Here is a 20044-nt window from a genome sequence, read left to right as displayed (position 1 = left end):
TACGTTTAAATAATATTTTTGATAAATTGGGTTAAATAAAATATATTAAGTTAATTTCACCTGATTTTTACTTAAAATGTAATTTTTAGAAAATTTAATATTACATATGTGGCTCCATGGCATAGTTCTGTGCTAAGACTCTAGTAAAAAGTAGGAAAGAACCCAGGAGGCAGAGGTTGCAGTGAGTCGAGATTGTGCCACTGCACTCCAGCCTAGGCAACAGAGTGAGACTCTGTCTCAAAAAATTAAAAAAAAAAAAAGCAGGAAAACAGGGTCAGGTGTGGTGGCTCACGCCTGTAATCCCAGCACTTTGGGAGGCCAAGGAGGGTGGATCACCTGAGGTCAGGAGTTTGAGACTAGCCTGGCCAACATGGCAAAACTCCGTCTCTACTAAAAATACAATAATTAGCCAGGCGTGGTGGCAGGTGCCTGTAATCCCCACTACTCGAGAGACTGAGGCATGAGGATTGCTTGAATCTGGAGGGTGAAGGCTGTCTTAAGCTGAGATCACACCACTGCACTACAGCCTGGGGGACAGAGCAAGACTTTGTCTCCAAAAAAAAAAAAAAAAGTAGGAAAACAGAAGAATAAAGAAAGCACAGTCTGACATCAAGGAGCCTAGCTGAAGATTAAAAACACAAAAATAATTCCAATATAATGCTGTTAAGTGCAATGATAAAGATATATATTGAGGACACAGGAGAATGAGGAAGGCCATTTGAGAAAGGTTATAGAAAGGAAGGATGAAGACAGATGTTAGGTTAGTCTCCTGAAAGAGGTAGTGCCTAAGCTCAGACTTAAAAGAATAAGAAAGATGAAGTGTAACAAATGGGGGTGAAAGTAATTCCAAGAGAAAAACATTGTATGAGCCAAGACTAAGAAACAGCCAAGGAAAGGAGAGAGGAATAAAAGCAGTTTCCTGTTGAAAGAGGAAAAGAGCAAGGGGTACAGCAGAGACTGTGCAAGGATAAGAGCTTGTGTGACATTTTAAAGAAACTGAATTTTAACCTTTAGGCAACAGCCTTTTTTTTTTTTTTTTTTTTTTTTTGAGACACAGTCTCGCTCTGTTGCCCACGCTGGAGTGCAGGGGTGCGATCTCGGCTCACTACAACCTCCGCCTCCTGGGTTCAAGTGATTCACCTCCCTCAGCCTCCCGAGTAGCTGGGATTACAGGTGCCTGCCACCATGCCCATCTAGTTTTTGTATTTTTAGTAGAGACAGGGTTTCACCATGTTGGCCAAGCTGGTCTCAAACTCCTGACCTCAAGTGATCCACCCGCCTCGGCCTCCCACAGTGCAGGGATTATAGACGCAAGCTACCGCACCAGTCTGGCGATAGTCTTTTGAAGATTTTTAAGCAAAGGAATGCCAGGATCAGAAATAATGGTTTAGATGTTGGGCAGCTGTGAGACTGAATTAAGGTGAACAAGACTGGAAGCAGGGAGACTGTTGCCTAGGTAAGAAATATCAGGGCCTAAACTAGGGCAATAAGTGAGATTGGAAAGGAAAGCACTAATTCAAAATTATATTTAAGAGGTATCATCGGCAGAATATAGTGCCTGACTCGTCCTGACACCATGGAAAGGAGTTTGGATTTTATTCTAGGGTGATGGGAAGACTCCGAAATGCTTTGAGCAGGGAGTGTGATTTTCTGATAGATTTTAAAGAACCTCTCAGACTGCTGTTGGAGGATATACTGTAATGGAGAACAGAGTGGATAACAGATTATTTTTTTTTTTTTAAAAGGAGGATATTGCCATAGAAGAGGTTGATGGTAGCTTGAACCAGGGTGGACACAAAGGTGAGAAGCAACTGGATTGTTTGGTGTGTGGTGTGTGTGTGTGTGTGTGTGTGTGTGTGTGTGTGTGTGTGTGTTTAAGAGACAGGTTCTGGCTCTGTCATCCAGCCTATACTGCAGTTTCTCAAATCTCAAGTGAGCCTCCCGTGGGCCTCCCACAGCGCTGGGGTTACAGATATGAGCCACCTTATCTGGCCTCAGGTTGTAATTTTAACTGCAAATGGTATTGCCTAATTCGTAGCGTTGAGAAAGAAAAAAGCAAGTTTAGGAAGATCACACTTGTTGAGCTCAACTGTCTTGTTTAATCAGGAGGCCACGCTGTCCACCTAGAGTGAAAATATCTTCAGAGGCTTGAGGACTGAAAAATAGTAAAGGTCTGGAAGACAGCAGAGAAAATAAAAAGAGCTGAACAAAGGCTATTTTAAGGATTAACTGATGCCCTGCATGAAGTTTGAAACCATATGACTTTAGTGATATCAGTCTAACGTGATATGTCATTTTCCCTTCACAACACTCAACTACCCAGCTGCAGGAGTTAAGCATAGATTCTAGAAACTACAGGATTTCATTTGTAAATGGCTTGAGTTAGATGACTTTTAAATCTACGAGTTCCAAAACTTTACTTTTAAGAATCCTAGAGTCTGTACTGCTATCACACAATTTATTTTAAATTGGTGCCTAGATATACATAACGTAAACTTACCATTTTAACTATTTCACTAGTTTATTTAAATTCAACATTCCAGCCAGGGGCCTCCAATAGGTGTGCTGGGACATTAAAAACCTAGCCCTGAAGGTGGCAGCACTGGGCCTGAGGTGACCGTAGTCTCAACTTCTGTTGCCACGGGATGGAAGCAGCCTCATCTTTTCATTACAATATATAACACAAGTGTTCATTTTCTAAGCATGCTGAAATTGAAATAGTTTGGGAAGTACTGTTCTAAGCCACAAAGTATGAGAAACCCAGTATTATGAACAGTTCAAAATAACTGCTTCTCTGTTAAACATCTGTTAAAGATGTTTTTTCAGCAGATCTTTGGAACCTCAAAATTTATTCCATGTGGTTCTTAAAGCTTTAGAACCTATCTATGAGGATGCCCGCCATTTCCATTGTTAAAGTGGCCATATAAAATCTCATTTAAAAATCTAAGAATTTTGAATGTACCCAAAGGTTTCCATTTACATAGAAACAGGATCCACCAGGGAATGCCCATTTCATTCATTCATAGAATATTGATTTGGTGGCAGACACTGGGCTAGTTCCTGCAGATAAAAGGGTGAACAAACCTTTTTTATTTTTTATTTTTTTAATTTTAAGACAGGGTCTCTCGCTCTGTCACCTAGGCTGGAGTACAGTGGCACAATCATAGCTCACTGCAGCCTTGAACTCCTGGGCTCAAGCGATCTTCCCACCTCAGCCTCCACAGTAACTAGAACTAGAGGCACGCACCACTGTGTCCAGCTATTTTGTTTTGATTTTTAGAATAGGAGACAAGATTTCACTATGTTGCCCAAGCTCATCTTGAACTCCTGGCCTCAAGTGATCCTCTTGCCTCAGCCACCCAAAGTCTGGCCCAAGACATGGTTTTTTATCTCAAGAAATTTACAGTTCAGTGGGGAGACAGAATTAATTAAATAACTAAAACAATAAAAACTGTAAGATGGGGAGGTTACATGGTACTGTAGGAGGATCTAGTAGAAGAGAATATTGAAATAAGATAAAAACATGATTAGTAGATAGCTAGGGCAAAGGGTGGGGGTAGGTTTGGTGGAGAACTCCAGGCAGAGACAATAGCATGCAATGGCCTAGGAGACATCAAAAGTCTAGGGAGACCAGAGGACAGAAAATGTCTGGAAATAAAGCCAAAGAGGTAGTAGAGGCAATTCAAAGGGGCTTCCTTCACAGAGTAACTGGAAGCCACTGAAAGGGTTTAAGCAGCATAGTGACATTAACAGATTTACTTTTCAAGATCACAGTAGCTGCAGTATAGAGAAGTGCTCTCAAAGTAGACACAGTTTAAGGTGGAGGAGGGAAGACGTATTTTTATTCTATTTTTTTCATCATTTAAAAATGCTTTTAAAATGGATTATAATCATATTAGCTAAGAAATACTAATTATGGCTAGCTTTTGGGCACATAGTATATGTCTGAATACTAAGCAGTTTACATATATTCATTTAATCTTAATACCCTGTGAGGTTGGTACTATTCTTATCCTCAATTTAAAGGTAGGTAGAATGGGACAGCGAGCTTAAGCAGTCAGTCCAAGGTCACTCAGTAAGGAAGTATGAGAGCAGGATTTAAACCCAGATGTCTAACTTCAGAGCCTGTAACTTCATTAGATCATGTACCATTTTTCAACAGTACATGTATGTAATTTAAAATTAAATATATATATGGAGAATACATGTTCAAATTTTTTTCTGTAACACCAGTGAAAACAAAGATTTAGGAGGGGTGGTTGGTAGCGTGGTTGTGGAAAGGAGACTAGCAGTAGACTAGGTAAGAAATAACAGTATCTTGGATTATGGAGGTAGTGATGGAGAGAAGGGGATGGATTTAGATGTTTAGTAAGTAAAATTAGACTGGGTGATGGCTTGGATATGGAAGTTAGGGATGAATAAAGTGTCAAGAATGACTCTGGTTTCTGACTTGCATAAATGGATTAGATAGTGAGACACAGGGAGAGGCCATAGGAACAGGTTGGGTCATTCTGCTCAGTTTTTCTTTGGACCACAGTACAGACCACAGCACACTGCTCTTTCAATAGTCTGTTAAGTGACAAACTTATTACAGGTTATTTCTGTCATAAACATAAAAGCTTCACTCTGTCAATTATGTTTCCTATCTTGTGTTAAAAATTACATAGTCAAAATTTCATCCATTTGTGGAGTTAAGTCTTATAAAACGGGGAAGTGAATGATAGTTGCTGTAACAGGCTAATAGAAGGTTTAGCACCCCTCTTCTGTATACTAACTTTTTAAGTTACATTTATTCATCCCTTAAGATGTGGGACAGGTGGAAAAATTACCTTTGCATTTTGTATTTATGATTTTCTAAGTACTAAACTTTTAAAGCCTGTTAATATTATCCCTTCCCGGGTCTTAGAATGATTACACAAAAGTACTGGACTGGTTTAAAAGATATTTGATTCTAGTCTATTTTGTTCATTTGCAGAAATTTCTAGTGGTCTAAAAACGATTCTTTTAGAAATCAGGAGAAATAGGAATACCTACTATCGGTTTGAATCTCAAACGAACGGCCACAAGAAAACTGGACTTTTTTTAAAAAAATTATCTAACAGCATGTTGTCCCAATACATAATGCTGAAGGAGATTCCTTCTCGTTTCAAATTTGCCAGAAACTTCCCGTTTAACCTCAGCAAAATACAGATCGTTTTGATCTATGGCGTTACCGCCCAACCCTGTCAGGTCACATCACTAAACTGCAGATAACAGCGACAAGGCCGAAAACTATGTTAGACGGATCCGCGTCCATATCCCCCAACAGTTAATTTTAACTCTTCATTCGGTACAGGTCACTCTACACATGCTTCCCTGCAAAATGCTTAAGTTAGACACACTGTACAGATAACTTCCACAGAACCCCAAGGGCTTGACGCTCCGCCGACAGAACGGCTTGAGCTTTCCCCAGCGCATCTCAGAAATGCTGTGGCGGTCGCCAGACTCTTCGGGTCGCTCCCGGCAGTTCGGTGGTAGCGCTCCCCTCCCCAGCCATCGCCCTCCGGGATGGGCCGCACCAAGGAGCCCGCTCCTCAGCTAGTGCACGAAGTGCGCCGCCGCGCTGGGCAGCGAGAGGAAGGGGCGTGACGCAACTGGAACTCCCGCGTGACGTCGCGCGGGCTCCCGGGCGGGGCGGGTCCGGCCGCCTCCGAGCCCGGCCGGCAGCCCCCGGCCTTAAATCGCGGGCTGTCCGGAGGGGTCGGCTTTCCCACCGAGGATTTGGCACTCTACTGAGGGAAAAGGGCGAAAGAGAAAAGCGAGCAGCCGTCCCTTCACAGCCTCAGAAAGTGCTCGCTTTCCTTCGGGGGCTTTCGCGAATCCCGAGGCAATCTTGGAGGCGGTGAGTAAAAGGAATCTCTTTACCCCACCCGGAGCTCTGGGTCGTAGCGGCTGCTTCTGGTCTGGAGCTGCGCGCTTGGCGAAGGGCTCCCGGGGTAAGGGGTGGCCCCCCGGCTCTGGGGCTGTGCGTGAGGAAATAGGCCGGGCCCGGGCTACACTTGGTGGTGGTGGACCGGCGGGAGGACGAGCGCTAACTCAGGACTACTTCTGGGTCTCCCGCGCGGGCTGAGGAAGCGCCTTTCACCGCCAAGCCCGCCCCGCGCATGCGCCGACTGCGGCTCGCGCGCGCGCTTGGGAGATTTTTTTTGGCCAGACCCTCACGCGGAACCGGCGCGGGCACCTGGGGAGAGGCGGATGGAGAAGGGACCTGGCTGGAAAGCCTTTGCCCAGCTGCTCTGCTCCGCCCATAAGAGGACCCCTGAAATGTCCCGTGCAGTTTGTTCAAGTCCCCTGTGTGACGAGATGTGCCTCTCGCCTTACCCGTGTGAGAATAGCTGTGGTGTGGCAGCGAGTATTTTGGTGAGCACCTGTAGTGTGGTGGTTTATACTAAGGAATATACACAAATGTATTAAACAGTTACAGGCCTTTGAGCCCATAATGCAACTTGAGAGGTAAGACGTGGCGTTCTGAGAGATTGAAAAATGTACATTATCGTCGTGCCTCGAATAACGGTTCATTGCAGAGAGAGATGCTAACAAAAGTGCTGGGCATGCGGGGTAGGTGGAAAGGGTTTTGCGAGCCAGAATTTGCAAGTTGAATGTTTTGTTTTTATGTTTTGTTTTTAAAGCACTGTACATCACTTACTTGAAGATAGATACGTAAAGGATGCTTATTTTACACTCTTGGCTTTAAACGAATATGTTAATACTTTTTAGATCATTAAAGTAATTAAACCTTCATTTTAAACTGTTGATTTAATAGAAATCGTTTATGTCTTCCTTTTTTTTTCTTTTTTCTGCAGAGAGGTATTTTTTCTTTATTTTTTTTTTTATACTTTAAGTTCTAGGGTACATGTGCACAACGTGCAGATTTGTTACATATGTATACATGTGCCACGTTGGTGTGCTGCACCCATTAACTCGTCATTTACATTAGGTATATCTCCTAATCCTATCCCTCCCCCGACCCCACGGCAGGCCTCGGTGTGTCATGTTCCCCTTCCTGTGTCCAAGTGTTCTCATTGTTCATTTCCCACCTATGAGTGAGAACATGCGGGCTACAGAGAGGTATTTTACAGTTATTGGTCTCATTACTTGATTTCCATCCCTGACATAGCCATGTCCCAGCTGTGTAACCTTGGACAAGTCATTTACTGCCTTACGCCTCTTCCCCCAACTCTAAAATGAAATTATAGTAGCTGTCTTACAGAGTTTTTCTGAAGGTTAGGTAGAATATAAATATTCTATAATATATAATTATATATTAAATAATATATAAATAGAAATATTAATAGTAATATTCTACAGCAGTTTCTGGTATGTGGGAAACAAATGGTGACTTTTATTCGCAATTATATATATGCCCATTTGTTTATCTGTTAGAGTTAAAAATAGAATGAAAACCTCTTTGGAAACAAAACTGATGCAGTGCACCTAATTCTACTTTTAAAAACTTTTTTACAGAAATAAATGTACACAAGAGAAATACTGGAATTATGAACCCCATTGTATACCCATCCACCCAGCTTCAGAAATTGTTGAAGTTCAGCCCTTGTTTCATCTCTTCACCCAACATCCATTTTTGTTTGTTTTAGCTGGATTTTTTTTTTTTTTTCAAGCAAATCGCAGAGTATATCCCTTTACCTGTAAATAGCTCAGTAAATACCCCTTTAACAGATAAGGCCTTTCTAAAAAAAAAACAAAACCGCATCATTATACCCGAGAAAATTAATAATTCGAATATCTAAAATCCAGTTCATATTTAGTTTCTGCTGATTATTTTTTAAAAGTCTAATCACAATTTTTGCAAAGCTTGATGGTTTATTTTTGTAGCTCTTTTACCGTTCACCAAGTGGCTTCGCATATACTCTTGCTTCCTTCAGAATTACTGTTTCAGCCCCTTCATCAGAGACCTCAAGAAACGGTTAGCAGGAAACAATCAGTTTGCGCACTTGTTAGAAATGATACTACTTTGGCTAAGGAGCCAGATGTGAGGTTTGGTAGACTTGCTGATCACTATGCTTTTTAAGTTGTAGCTAATTAATGGTTTCATTTTAAGGACACATATTAAAATATTTGCTAATCCATTCAAACTTCTTAACCCATTGGTTTCTTCAAGGACTATGTAATAATCATTCACCTTTATTCTAAGAGAGGCATGAAGTAACGTTACCCTAATTGTCTTATAACTCTAAGATGTTTCTGTATTCATAGATCTTTGCTGTGTTTATATCTTACTGACTTCTCTTGTTTTTGGAAAGTTATACAGATCCTTATCTGTGTTAATACATCAGTCGACTGTCTCTTTTATAAAATACATGTAGATACGTGTATATATGTGGATGCTTGTTAAGTCAAGACTATCTTAGAATGTTTTTCAGTTTTGGGCTGAGTATATTGTTGCACCAATTCAAAAGTTAAAAAAAATTTTTTTTTTTTTTTTTTAATTGAGACAGGGTCTCTGTCGCTCAGGCTGGGGTGCAGTGGCACAATCTCCGCCCACTGCAAATTCCGCCTCCCAGTTTCAGGCAATTCTCCTGCCTCAACCTCCCGAGTAGCTGGGACCACAGGCATGCACTACCACACCTGGCTAATTTTTGTATTTTTAGTAAAGATGGGGTTTCACCATGGTGGCCAGGCTGGTCTCAAACTCCTGGCCTCAAGTGATCCACCCACCTTGGCCTCCCAAAGTGCTGGGATTACAGACAAGAGCCATCTCCCTCAGCCAAAACAATAAATTAGTTTATAGTGGTAAATTAATATTGACCATGAATGATAAAAACCCCTCAATATCGGAATCCTTTCTCTTTAACATAATTTGGATAATTTCTTCCTCTAAGAGAAATAAGAAAATTTGCCTGAAAATTTACCTTATATAGCCAAACAACTGAAATCAGGACTTTTCTCACCATTATCATCTTTCCTTATTCTTTTCTTCCCCTCCCAAATTCTAAAAATGATTGATTATAGGTAAATAAGGAAATGGTAAATGAGGATATCTGGGCTTGTGTTTCATCCTGATTTCAAAGTACATAAAGATAAATGCAAAGTTCATTTATGTTGCAATCTGTCATTTCAGGTATTTGACCTGTCCAAAGACGACTTGATGCCTCTATAATGTAACAGAAAAGGTCAGAAAATATTAAGCAAGTAGAAGTGTGGAGCATATTAAGCAAGATGAACATCTCAGGAAGCAGTTGTGGAAGCCCTAACTCTGCAGATATATTGAGTGACTTTAAGGACCTTTGGACAAAACTAAAAGAGTGTCATGATAGAGAAGTACAAGGTAAAATCTTTTCTTAAATACTTACAGCAGTATTTTGTTGAGACTGTAGTGGCTTTGTATACCTTTGTATGACAGTTCTGTTTATTTTTTCTATTTCAACTTTTAGGTTCGGGGGCTACATGTGCAGATTTGGTACATGGGTAGATTGTATGTTGCTGGGGTTTGGTGTACAAATGATTTCATCACCCAGGTAGTGAGCGTGGTACCCCATAGGTAGTTTTTCGATCCCCACTCTCCTCCCACCCCCGACCCTCCACCCTCACATAGGTCCCAGTACCTGTTGTTCCCCTCTTTGTGTCCATGTGTACTAAATGTTTAGCTCCCACTTATAAATGAGAACACGCAATATTTCTGTTCCCTGCTCAGGGTAATGGCTTCATCTGTATCCATGTTGCTGCAAAGAAAATAATTTTGTTCTTTTTTATGGCTACATTGTATTCCATGATGTATATGTACTTTTTTTTTTATTCAGTCCACCATTGAATTTTGTACATTTAATGATCATCTTTAAGTTCAAAGATATCTTCTTTTTTTTTTTTTTTTTTTGAGACAAGGTCTCACTGTGTCACCAGGCTGGGGTATAGTGGTGTGATCACGGCCACTGCAGCTTCAACCTCCCATTTTCAAGTGAGCCTCTCTCCTGTAGTTGGGACCATAGGCACACGCTTCCATGCCTGGCTAATTTTTTATTTTTTGTGGAGTCAGGGTTTCACTGTGTTGCCCAGGCTGGTCTTGAACTCCTAGCCTCAAGTGATCCTTCTGTCTCTGCCTCCCATAGTGCTGGGATTACAGACATGAGCTACTGTGCCTGGCCCAAAGATCTCATTATTTATGTATTTATTTATATATTCATGTATTTATTTATTTACTTATTCATTTTCAGAGAGGGTCTCGCTCCATTGCCCAGGCTGGAGTGCAGTGATATGGTCACAGCTCACTGCATCCTTGACCTCCCAGGCTCAGGTGTTCCTCCCACCTTAGCCTCCTGGGTACCTGGGACTACAGGTGTGCACCACCATGCCCAGCTAATTTTATGTATTTTTTGTAGAGACAGAGTTTTCCCACGTTGCCCAGGCTGGTCTTGAACTTCTGGGCTCAAGCAGTCCACTGGCCTCAGCCTCCCAAAGTGCTAGGATTACAGGTGTCAGCCACCATGCCCAGCTGATCTTTTTTTCTTTTTCTTTTTGAGACAAGGTCTTGCTTTGTCACCCATGCTGGAGTGAGTGGTGCAAACTTGGCTCACTGTAGCATCAACATCTCGGGCCCAAGTGATTCTCCCACCTCATCCTCCCAAGTAGTTGGGACTACAGGTGCACATACCATGCCCAGCTAGTTTGTTTTTTTGTTTTTTTTTTTTAAACTTATACTTCACTGTAGAACACCTACCTAGTTTTTGTATTTTTTGTGGAGACAGGGTTTCGCTATGTTGCCCAGGCTGGTCTCAAACTCCTGAGCTCAGGTGATCTCCCGCCTTGGCCTCCCAAAGTGCTAGGATTACAGGCGTGAGCTGTGCCCAGCCAGATCTCATTTTTAGAGGACATTTACAATTGTAGTTTTTGTGATTCATTTTTATGGTCAAATTTGTGCTTTTTAACCACAGAAGATAGTTTGTATACAACTTGCTGTTATTTACTTGCGGTAATATGTATGAGATAGTGGAAAAGATACAGAATTTGTTGACTGAAGACCTGGATTTGAATTCTGATTCCATTTACCCACTTTCTCTGTGATCTTAGCCTAATTACCTAACCTCTATAAATTCTTTATAGAATTTTCTTCTATAAAATTCTTTGCAGGATATAGACATAAAAATACTACATAAGTCATTTGACAAACCTGTAGCACTGAAATACAAAAGTGAATGACAGCTTACCTTCAGACAGCCTGCAGTCTTAATAGAGTCGTGTAAACAGATATTTACAATACAGTGAAATAACAGTTAAAAGGTTTTTATGAAGTGCAAGGAGTTTATAGAGGATTAAGCAATTGTGGTTGAGATTCGTAAATATTATTTGCGTTAAAAGATACACCATATGAAGCTAAGCTCAAGGTTTTGATACTAAATTTTAATATGCTTTAATTCTGTAACTTTCCCTATGTATGAGAAATGCTTCATATTACATTTGTTTCTTGATTACCTATTATAAGTTTAATACTGCAGTGCTTTATAGCTGTATCATTACACTGGAGTACTGTTAAAACATAACCTGAATCTAAAGTGTAGTATGTGGGTCTGTATTGGAACTTTCTTATGGTAGGCTGGGCGCGGTGGCTCACGCCTGTAATCCCAGCACTTTGGGAGGCCAAGGTGGGTGGATCACCTGAGGTCAGGAGTTCAAGACCAGCCTGACCAACATGGAGAAACCCCGTCTCTACTAAAAATACAAAATTAGCCGGGCATGGTGGTGCGCACCTGTAATCCCAGCTACTCAGGAAGGCTGAGGCAGGAGAATTGCTTGAACCCAGGAGAATCACTTGAACCCAGGAGGTGGAGGTTGCAGTGAGCCAAGATTGCGCCATTGTGCTCCAGCCTGGGCAACAAGAGTGAAACTCCATCTCAAAAAAAAAAAAAAAAAAAAAAAAAGAACTTTCCCATGGTAAATTTAGTTTCTGGCAAAACTTCTGGTGATACCCTTATTAATTAATGAGTTTTGACATATGAACAACCCCAAAAGTATTCTTTCAAGCCCCAGTATTCATGGAGACACAAAGAAATGTTCAAGAAATGTTTTTTGGGCACTTACTATTTGCCAGACTTTGTGAATAAGAATGAATCCTATATAGTGCTAGCTTTAAGGGAATTTCTAGTCTAGAATTTTAATGCAGTATACTATGCTATTATCTGAAAACATGAAGGAAGAACTGAGGGTGTGTGTGGTTGCATGGGGAAGTGGGTTTGTGCATGGTTTATGTCAGACCAGGCTTGATAACTGATTAAGCCTAACTAGCCAGGCAAAGAAGATGGTGGAAGACGAGGGAATTTTCTGAGTAGAGAGAATAGCACATGCAAAAGTTTGCAGATAAGAGCTTGATTTTATTCAAGGAACTATGGATGGTTAGGTTTAGTTCTAAGAGGAAATGGGATGGGAGATCGGAGTTTTGAGGGAGGTGGATAGGATATGATGCTAGAAATGTACATAGATCCAAATTATGTAAAACGGTATGTGCTATACTGAAGAGATTGTCATCTTGCCTTGACTTTAGGACAGATTTCTCTATTTCTGCAAATAATGTTGGGATTTTGGGATTTGGGATTTTGATAGGTAATGCATTGAATCTGTAGATTGCTTTGTATAGTATCGACATCTTAACAATATTGTTTTGTAGTCCATGAACATGGGATACCTTTCTATTAGTGTCTTCTGTATTTCTTTTTAAGATTTTTAAATTTTTAATTACTAATTTTTAGAGATGAGGTCTTGCCTCATTGCCCAGGCTTGAGTGCAGTGGCACAGTCATGGTTCGCCATAGCCTCAAATTCCAGGGTGCAGGCAATCCTTCCACTTCCACCTTCAGAGTAGCTAGGACTATAGGCATGCACCACCACCCCTAGCTAATTTATTTTTTTATAGAGACAGGGATCTCATTTTGTTGCCTAGGCTAGTCACAACTCCTGGGCTCAAGCAGTCCTCTGACCTCCTTGGCCTCCAAAAGTGCTAGGATTACAGGTGTGAGCCACCACACCTGGTCATTCTATAATTTCTTTCAGCAACATTTTCTGATTGTCAATGTACAGGTTTTTTGTCTCCTTGGTGAAATGTATTCTTAAGTATTTTATTCTTTTGATGCTACTGTAAATAGAATTTTCTTAATTTGCTTTTCAGATTGTTCATTGTTAGTGTATAGAAATACAACTGGTTTTTGTGAGTTGATTTTGTATTCTGCAACTTTCTTGAAACTCTTGATTTCTATTTTTGTTTTTTATGTTTTGAAACGGAGTCTCACTCTGTCACCCAGGCTGGAGTGCAGTGGCATGATCGCAGCTCACTGCAACCTCTGCCTCCGAGGTTGAAGCTGTTCTCCTGGCTCAGCCCCCCAAGTAGCTGAGACTACAGGCACGCACCACCACTCCTGGCTAATTTTTGTATTTTTGGTAGAGATGGGGTTTCACCATGTTGGCCAGGCTGGTCTTGAATTCCTGACCTCAAGCAAGCCGCCCATCTCGGCCTCCCAAAGTGCTGGGATTACAGGCGGGAGCCACTGTGCCTGGCTATTAATTTAATAGAAATAAAATATTTGACAGATTTCTTCTTCCTATTCTTTGATGTAACAGGATCTTCATGAAATCCCTATTTTACAATGAGGAAGCATCAAGAAACAAATGATATACTCTTTAATAGGAACAATATGCCATATTTATCAAATTATACAATATATAAAGCTTGCAAATATTATGTAATAGATAATTCTTTTAAAATGTACTCCTCATGGTTATGTTCTAATCACATTCCCACAAAAGTTTCTATACTGTGAATAACTTTAAGGGAGGAATACAGTAATTGTTGTATATGATAAAGTCCATGTGTTTTATGAATGTTAGGTATTGGATATATGAGCTCATAAGAGAAGATAATCTTTGGTACATTATATTGATGATGCCACTTTCCCAATTTCAAAACGGATTCTTAAAGGTATTAAATGAATAAGTACTATTTTTTAAGTAGATATGTCATTTTAAAACGTTTTGGTTTGGGCCATGCCTTCGTCAATATGTTCCACATAGTTCCATATAAAATTAGAGTCTCTGTGTGATAACATCAAAGACATGCCTGAGGGGAACTTAATTTTTTTTAAGGAGGTGGGGAATCCATTTGTAGAAACCAGTATAGGAAGCTGTTTGAAAGACATCAAACATGGACTTGTCTGGACTTTGCAGGTTTTAAGGTATATATAGGAATCAAAATTGACTCATTACTTTTAAAGCTTCATGTCAGTAAAAAATAAAAGAGCAATGTTGGGAATGGTAATATTTGAGATACATAGTTTTTACTTAGCTACAGAAATGCACCCATAGGAACTTGCATGCATCTGAATGCTCTGCTACATGTGTTTAGAATTTTTTTTGCCTCTTTTGCCAAAACATAATAAAATGATAGCAAAATATGACAGTATGTGCACTGATCACAGCAGTATAATAAACTGCATCCATGTCTTTTAAAACTAGACAAGAATAGACAAAATACTCTAATTTCTATTAGAGACTAGCAATATGCAAACCAGACCATTTTTGTTGAAAAATTCTGGAGTCATTTATGACCAGTTTTTATATCCTTTAAGATAATTGTATGCTTTTATGATTGTATCATTTCATGATATGTTCCTTTTGTGACAAATGCTGCTAGTATCAGTATCACAGATTGTTACTGATAATATACAGTGTTTATGCTTTAAATTCAGAACTCACAGAATTTAATGGAAACCAGAATTCTTTAAATTTCAAAAGTCTTAAAGCATATTTATTTGGGTACAAAATTTTATTGCCTTTAAAAATCTTTTTCAGTATCAAGTTTATTATCAAAAGCACAAGTAATAAAATAAAATTTAAAATATTTATTTTCAGAATACCACTATTTTAATAAATGATCTTTTGTCTATGCCAGCGTCTGCTATTAACATCTAGCTAATATATTTTCTGTGTCTAGTAAATATGGTAATCAGTTTCAGAGAAAACTAGGCAGGTTTTGTGAGGCAAAGTTGGAACACCTTGAAGAAATGGGAAAGTTTGGGGGCTCTAATAGGACAGGATAAATATTTCTTGATTCATTTTTTAATTGCTCCATTTATTTTCTGTACATAGAATCAAAAATTCTAAAAAGAGAACATTACCTTAAGACTACACAAATTAACAGTGAAAGGAATTGTGCCACTCATTATTAAGAATGCTGTCAAGCTGGGCGCAGTGGCGCACACTTGGGAGGCCAAGGCAGGAGGATTACTTGAGTCTGGGAGTCTGAGACCAGCCTGGACAAAAAAGCGAGACTCTGTCTCTACAAAAAAATTTTTTTTTGATTAGCTAGGCATGGTGGTGTGTGCCCGTGGTCCCAGCTACTTGAGAGGTTGAGGCAGGAGGATCGCTTGGGCCTGGGAAGTCAAGGCTACAGTGAGCCGTTATTGCACCACTGCACCCCAGCCTGGGTGACAGAAATCCTATCTTAAAAATAATAATAATATTATTATTAGTAACTCTCACACCTTTTATTTTTTATTTGCATTCACATCTGTAAATAATAAAATCCACAAAAATTAATTTACCCATTTTGAGACAATTAAATCTTAAGCAAAGTGAGCAGAGCTTAAGTATGGCCTCAGAATTTAAGTAATTTGTTAGGCAATTATAGAAATGCTAGCAGTAGTAGTTTTGGTTGAAGTTTAATTACTTCATTTGTATATAAAGCCCTCACTGTCAAGAAAGTGATGTTACGTGTATTATTTATAATTCAGAACCATAAATAACTTGTTTAAAATGACAGTACATACATTTTATATATATATATATATGGTTTGTTCTGGGTAGAGAACTAAAATAAGAACATAGCAGTGATTTTTGTTAATGCATAAGGAATTCTTGCCTCATTTCTGAACTCTTAAATTTGCCTTGTTTATTACAATATACAGACTTGATTGTTTCATTTCCTCCAAAATTTATGTATGAGTGGGTGTAGGGTTAATTGTAGCACAGTGCTTGGTCTTGTGAACACTGTTTCCTCAATAGGTATCTTAGGTTGCCAGTGTTACAATCCCAGATACTTTGTTCAACAGATTACCTGTTCATACAGGAGCTACATTGTTGTATAGCCTCATTCCTTCCGATGGGTGTGGAGCAGGATTAAAGCACACTTTATAGGGGTTCTAATTGTAGATTCCTAATTGACTTGGTGAATAGCAAATGCTAAAATTTAAACACACACATACACATATAAACCTGTTTCAGGGTGATCTACGTGACAGAACAAATGCCTCACAGGTGTTGAATGCTTGCTAGATAAAAGAGTAGTTCTTCCCCTGTTTCCCAAGGGTTTTCTTTTGAAGTTTATATGGATTTTCTATCTCATTGTTTCTTTTCTTAAAATGGTTTGTGGCAAGAATCCATTTCATCTTTGGCTGCACTTTTCACTTCTAAAGGCAGAACTCATTGTTAGAAGTCAGCCAAAATTAAAAACAAAAAAAAATCTGTCAAGTAAAATTTCACACATTTTTGAGAAGGGAAAAAATGTGCATGGATGCACCACAGGTTTTGGCTTTTTAAACAACTCACTTATTGAAGGATATTTGGGTTGTTTCTAATGTTTGGCTAAGACCGCTGTGAACATTCAGTACAGGTTTATCCGTAATACTTTTTTCACCATCTTATTTATAACATTTTATTTATTCAAATTGTAGAGCATAGAATCAAAGATAAAATGTGTCATATCAGTTGGACATTTTCTAAAGGTGAAATTGGAGACATAAGGAAAAAATGTAACATCCAAAAAATTCTCCAGGGCCTTTATTTTTCCACAATATATAGATTTCCTGGCAGTAAATCTACAATGGAGGGCAATAAGAAGAGATGACTTCTTCATTAGTGTCTATGTGACCATGGTTGGGAAATGTATATAGGTTTGTTTTTAAAATTTGTATTTGTCTAAATTATGTTATCCAAAAGATTGTATCAAGTTTAACAGATAAAGAAAAATTATGTTCTTAGAAATGATAAATGTTAATGTTTCTACACATATATATGAAAAACTTTTCTGATTTATAACTTGATAGGATCTGTGAACTACCAAAGGCACATAGTAAATATTCTTGGATTCTTCAGGAATCAGTCAACTAATAACTATTTATTGGTAACTAATTTCCACCAGATAAAAATTCTTGAGTAGATCTATAATTGGGTAAATTGTAGAATAGTAAAAGCACTGATTGAGAAATTAAAGAGTAAATATTGCGGGCTTTTTTCCCCTTTATGTTAATCACATTGTAGAAAATAGGGAGCATAGAGAAAATAGAGGGCAAAGCAATATTCAACTAGAAAAAAATCTCTAGTTTTTTACTATTTTAATATTTGATTAAATAACTTTATTTTATTTTATCTTATTTTATTTATTTATATTTTTTTGAGGTGGAGTTTCGCTCTTGTTGCCCAGGCTGGAGTGCAATGGCGGGATCTCAGCTCACTGCAGCCTCCGCCTCCCGGGTTCAAGCGATTCTCCTGCCTCAGCCTCCCAAGTAGCTAGGATTACAAGCATGTGCCACCATGCCTGGCTAATTTTGTATTTTTAGTAGAGACGGGGTTTCTCCATGTAGATCAGGCTAGTCTCAGAACTCTTGACCTCAGGTAATCTGCCCATCTTGACCTCCCAAAGTGCTGGTATTACAGGCGTGAGTCACCACGCCCAGCTGATTAAATAACATTTTTAAATCAATATTGGGTATTATAATTTTTACAATTTTGCTAAGTAATTGTTTTGGTTTGACTTATATTTAGTTGCTAATGATGTATGTATTTTCATATTTGTTCAGTGACTTTTTTCTTTTGTTAATTACTGTTCATGAAAATTAGAAATGTCACCCTGTTTTGTCCATATCCTTCATTGCAGTTTCAATGCCTGTCAGTCTGTTTTCTTCTCAGTAACTACCTGAGTCCATAGGCAGTGGTCTTCTCATGTTTTGTGTCACACTTAATTAAAATTAAAAATTCATGTAATAGATATCTTGAGATAAAACATTCATGCCTTTTGTTAGGTACTTTTCCATAAGGAATTTTGCTCCTAGTCCAGGACTTCCTACTATAGTCTAGTTTAATCCCAGAAGATTTATGCCTACATAAACACCATTGCTGTTAGCAAATACACAGGCTATGTCAGAACATAGACCTTCATTTATAGTGAACTTCTAATTATATGCTTACCCTGCTATTAGAAAGGAAATAACTTACTTTAGATGGGGAAAATGTTATTCCATTTGACTGTCATATGATAGACTAAAAGCAATATGTTGCAGATATGCTTTTGTGACTGCAGGGTACAAATAACGGGCATATACTGTAAACTAATGAGACCTGGTTTATTATTTAGAGGCCAGACTGATGTGACTTAATAATGTAGCATTTGACTCATAAAGGAACTGTTGTAGAAGTAATACCTTTTCTTTTTACTTTTCAGGTTTACAAGTAAAAGTAACCAAGTTAAAACAGGAACGAATCTTGTAAGTATCAGTATGTAATACTCATGTGTTATTTATAGAGTAGTTGATACTGATGTCCAATTTGACATTTATAGAGTAGTTGATACTGATGTCCAATTTGACCTTAATGTCTTATTTATAAAAAAATTAGCCCTACTTAGTATGGGCCTTGGATAGTCAGCAGCAGTTTTTTTTTTCAAATTCTAAAGGAAAAAAAATAATTTTGTAATTTTAAGTATAACCTTAGTTAATTATGTTTATATTGTAATGCAACTTACATATGTAATCTTTTCCCATAAAGTATTAAAATGACAATTGATCTGTAGTCTCATTTTGATTTGTCAGTGGAGTTCTTTTTTCAGCCATAATTAACACCTGGAATTCAACGTGCTACAAGACGGGGAGCAGAATAATTCTGGGATTTCTAAACTCATGAATGGAAACTAAATGGGAATTTTAGACTCCTTTTAGGTAGTTTGAAATTACTCGAAGATTCCTTGAATTGTTTTGCTTATAAAGTTCTAAATCAGATCTGATTTTTTAAGTTTCAGAACATATTTTACTCATGATTCTCTAGAGCTTCCACATTCAGGAATCTGAAACAGATGGCAGAGTAGCTTTGTAACACTTACTAAGAAAATTCTCTTTAGCTGCTGAGAAATTTAGAAATTCTAGAATATAGGCTACTCACCTTCAGATAAACCCTTGTTTTCTTTTAAAATTTTTTTAATTAAGAAATTTAAAGAATTGTAAAGACAAAAAAAATTTTCCAGTTGTGCAACACTGTTTTCATACTTTTGATTCCTTATCACAAAGTTTCTTTGTAGAGAGTATAACTCGAACATAATGTTTTGTCCATTTTATTCATGGTAATTCCTATCTCTCCCTATAGATTGCCCCGCCCCAGCCCCCATATATGACATTTGATTTAAAAGTAATGAAAAAATTGTTGTATGTGCTGCATTGTAAAAGAGACAGGAAGATTTGTTATCTTATTGCAGTTACATTTTCAAATACAAGTTTTACCCAGCTTCCTATGCTAGTTATATTTAAAATGTTCAGTTACCTTAGAAAGACAGAAGGCCACCAATTAGGAAAATGATACTGAGTTTTTAGTAAAATGCTGCTAATGGCATTGAGCTTGCCTTAGAAATGAAGTTAGTGATTGGTGTAGTAATAACTCTAACTTAGGATGAGGTCCAGGGTAGACCTGTCTTTAATATATTAGACACTTCCCTGTTTTTGAAATTGCATGACTCTTTTTGCACTGTCTGGGATTCATCAATTTGCTTTCTTAAAGACTTTGTTAAATTGTTTCTGCAATTAGTAAAAGCTCTTTATGTTACCACTTTCTTGACCTGAATATCTTATTAAGTAATTGAAGTTAGTTTTAACTTTAACTTAGGTTATTCATCTACATAATAGTTTAGCTTTAAGACAAATACTGTCGTGCTCTGCGTTATTCTAAATAGAACAGTAATGGAATATATGAATATGGGCAAATCAGATAACTCAGAGTTCTGTTCATCATTTAAGAAAAAACCCTTTGCT

General features: G+C 38.3%; 1 protein-coding gene across 4 annotated transcripts in view; it reads left to right on the top strand.

The window, feature by feature from the left end:
• The first annotated feature begins 5644 nt into the window (after nucleotides 1-5644).
• RBBP8 (RB binding protein 8, endonuclease) overlaps nucleotides 5645-20044 on the top strand; it is a 96230-nt gene continuing 81830 nt past the window's right edge. For 2 of the 4 annotated variants that reach the window (XM_032152656.2, XM_058438564.1), the window contains exons 1-3: nucleotides 5671-5881; nucleotides 9119-9325; nucleotides 18472-18514. In XM_032152656.2, the coding sequence (XP_032008547.1) occupies nucleotides 9217-9325; nucleotides 18472-18514 (152 nt within the window). In that variant the 5' untranslated portion in view covers nucleotides 5671-5881; nucleotides 9119-9216. Of the gene's footprint in view, nucleotides 5882-6187; nucleotides 6400-9118; nucleotides 9326-18471; nucleotides 18515-20044 lie in introns of those variants that run through there. The other 2 variants (XM_032152654.2, XM_032152655.2) reach the window with 2 other exon arrangements.

The sequence above is a fragment of the Hylobates moloch genome, unplaced genomic scaffold (genome assembly GCF_009828535.3).
Source record: "Hylobates moloch isolate HMO894 unplaced genomic scaffold, HMol_V3 SCAFFOLD_5, whole genome shotgun sequence".
Taxonomy (NCBI): Eukaryota; Metazoa; Chordata; class Mammalia; order Primates; family Hylobatidae; genus Hylobates; species Hylobates moloch.
Note: the sequence above shows the minus strand (reverse complement) of the source record. Positions and strands in the feature narration are given on the sequence as shown.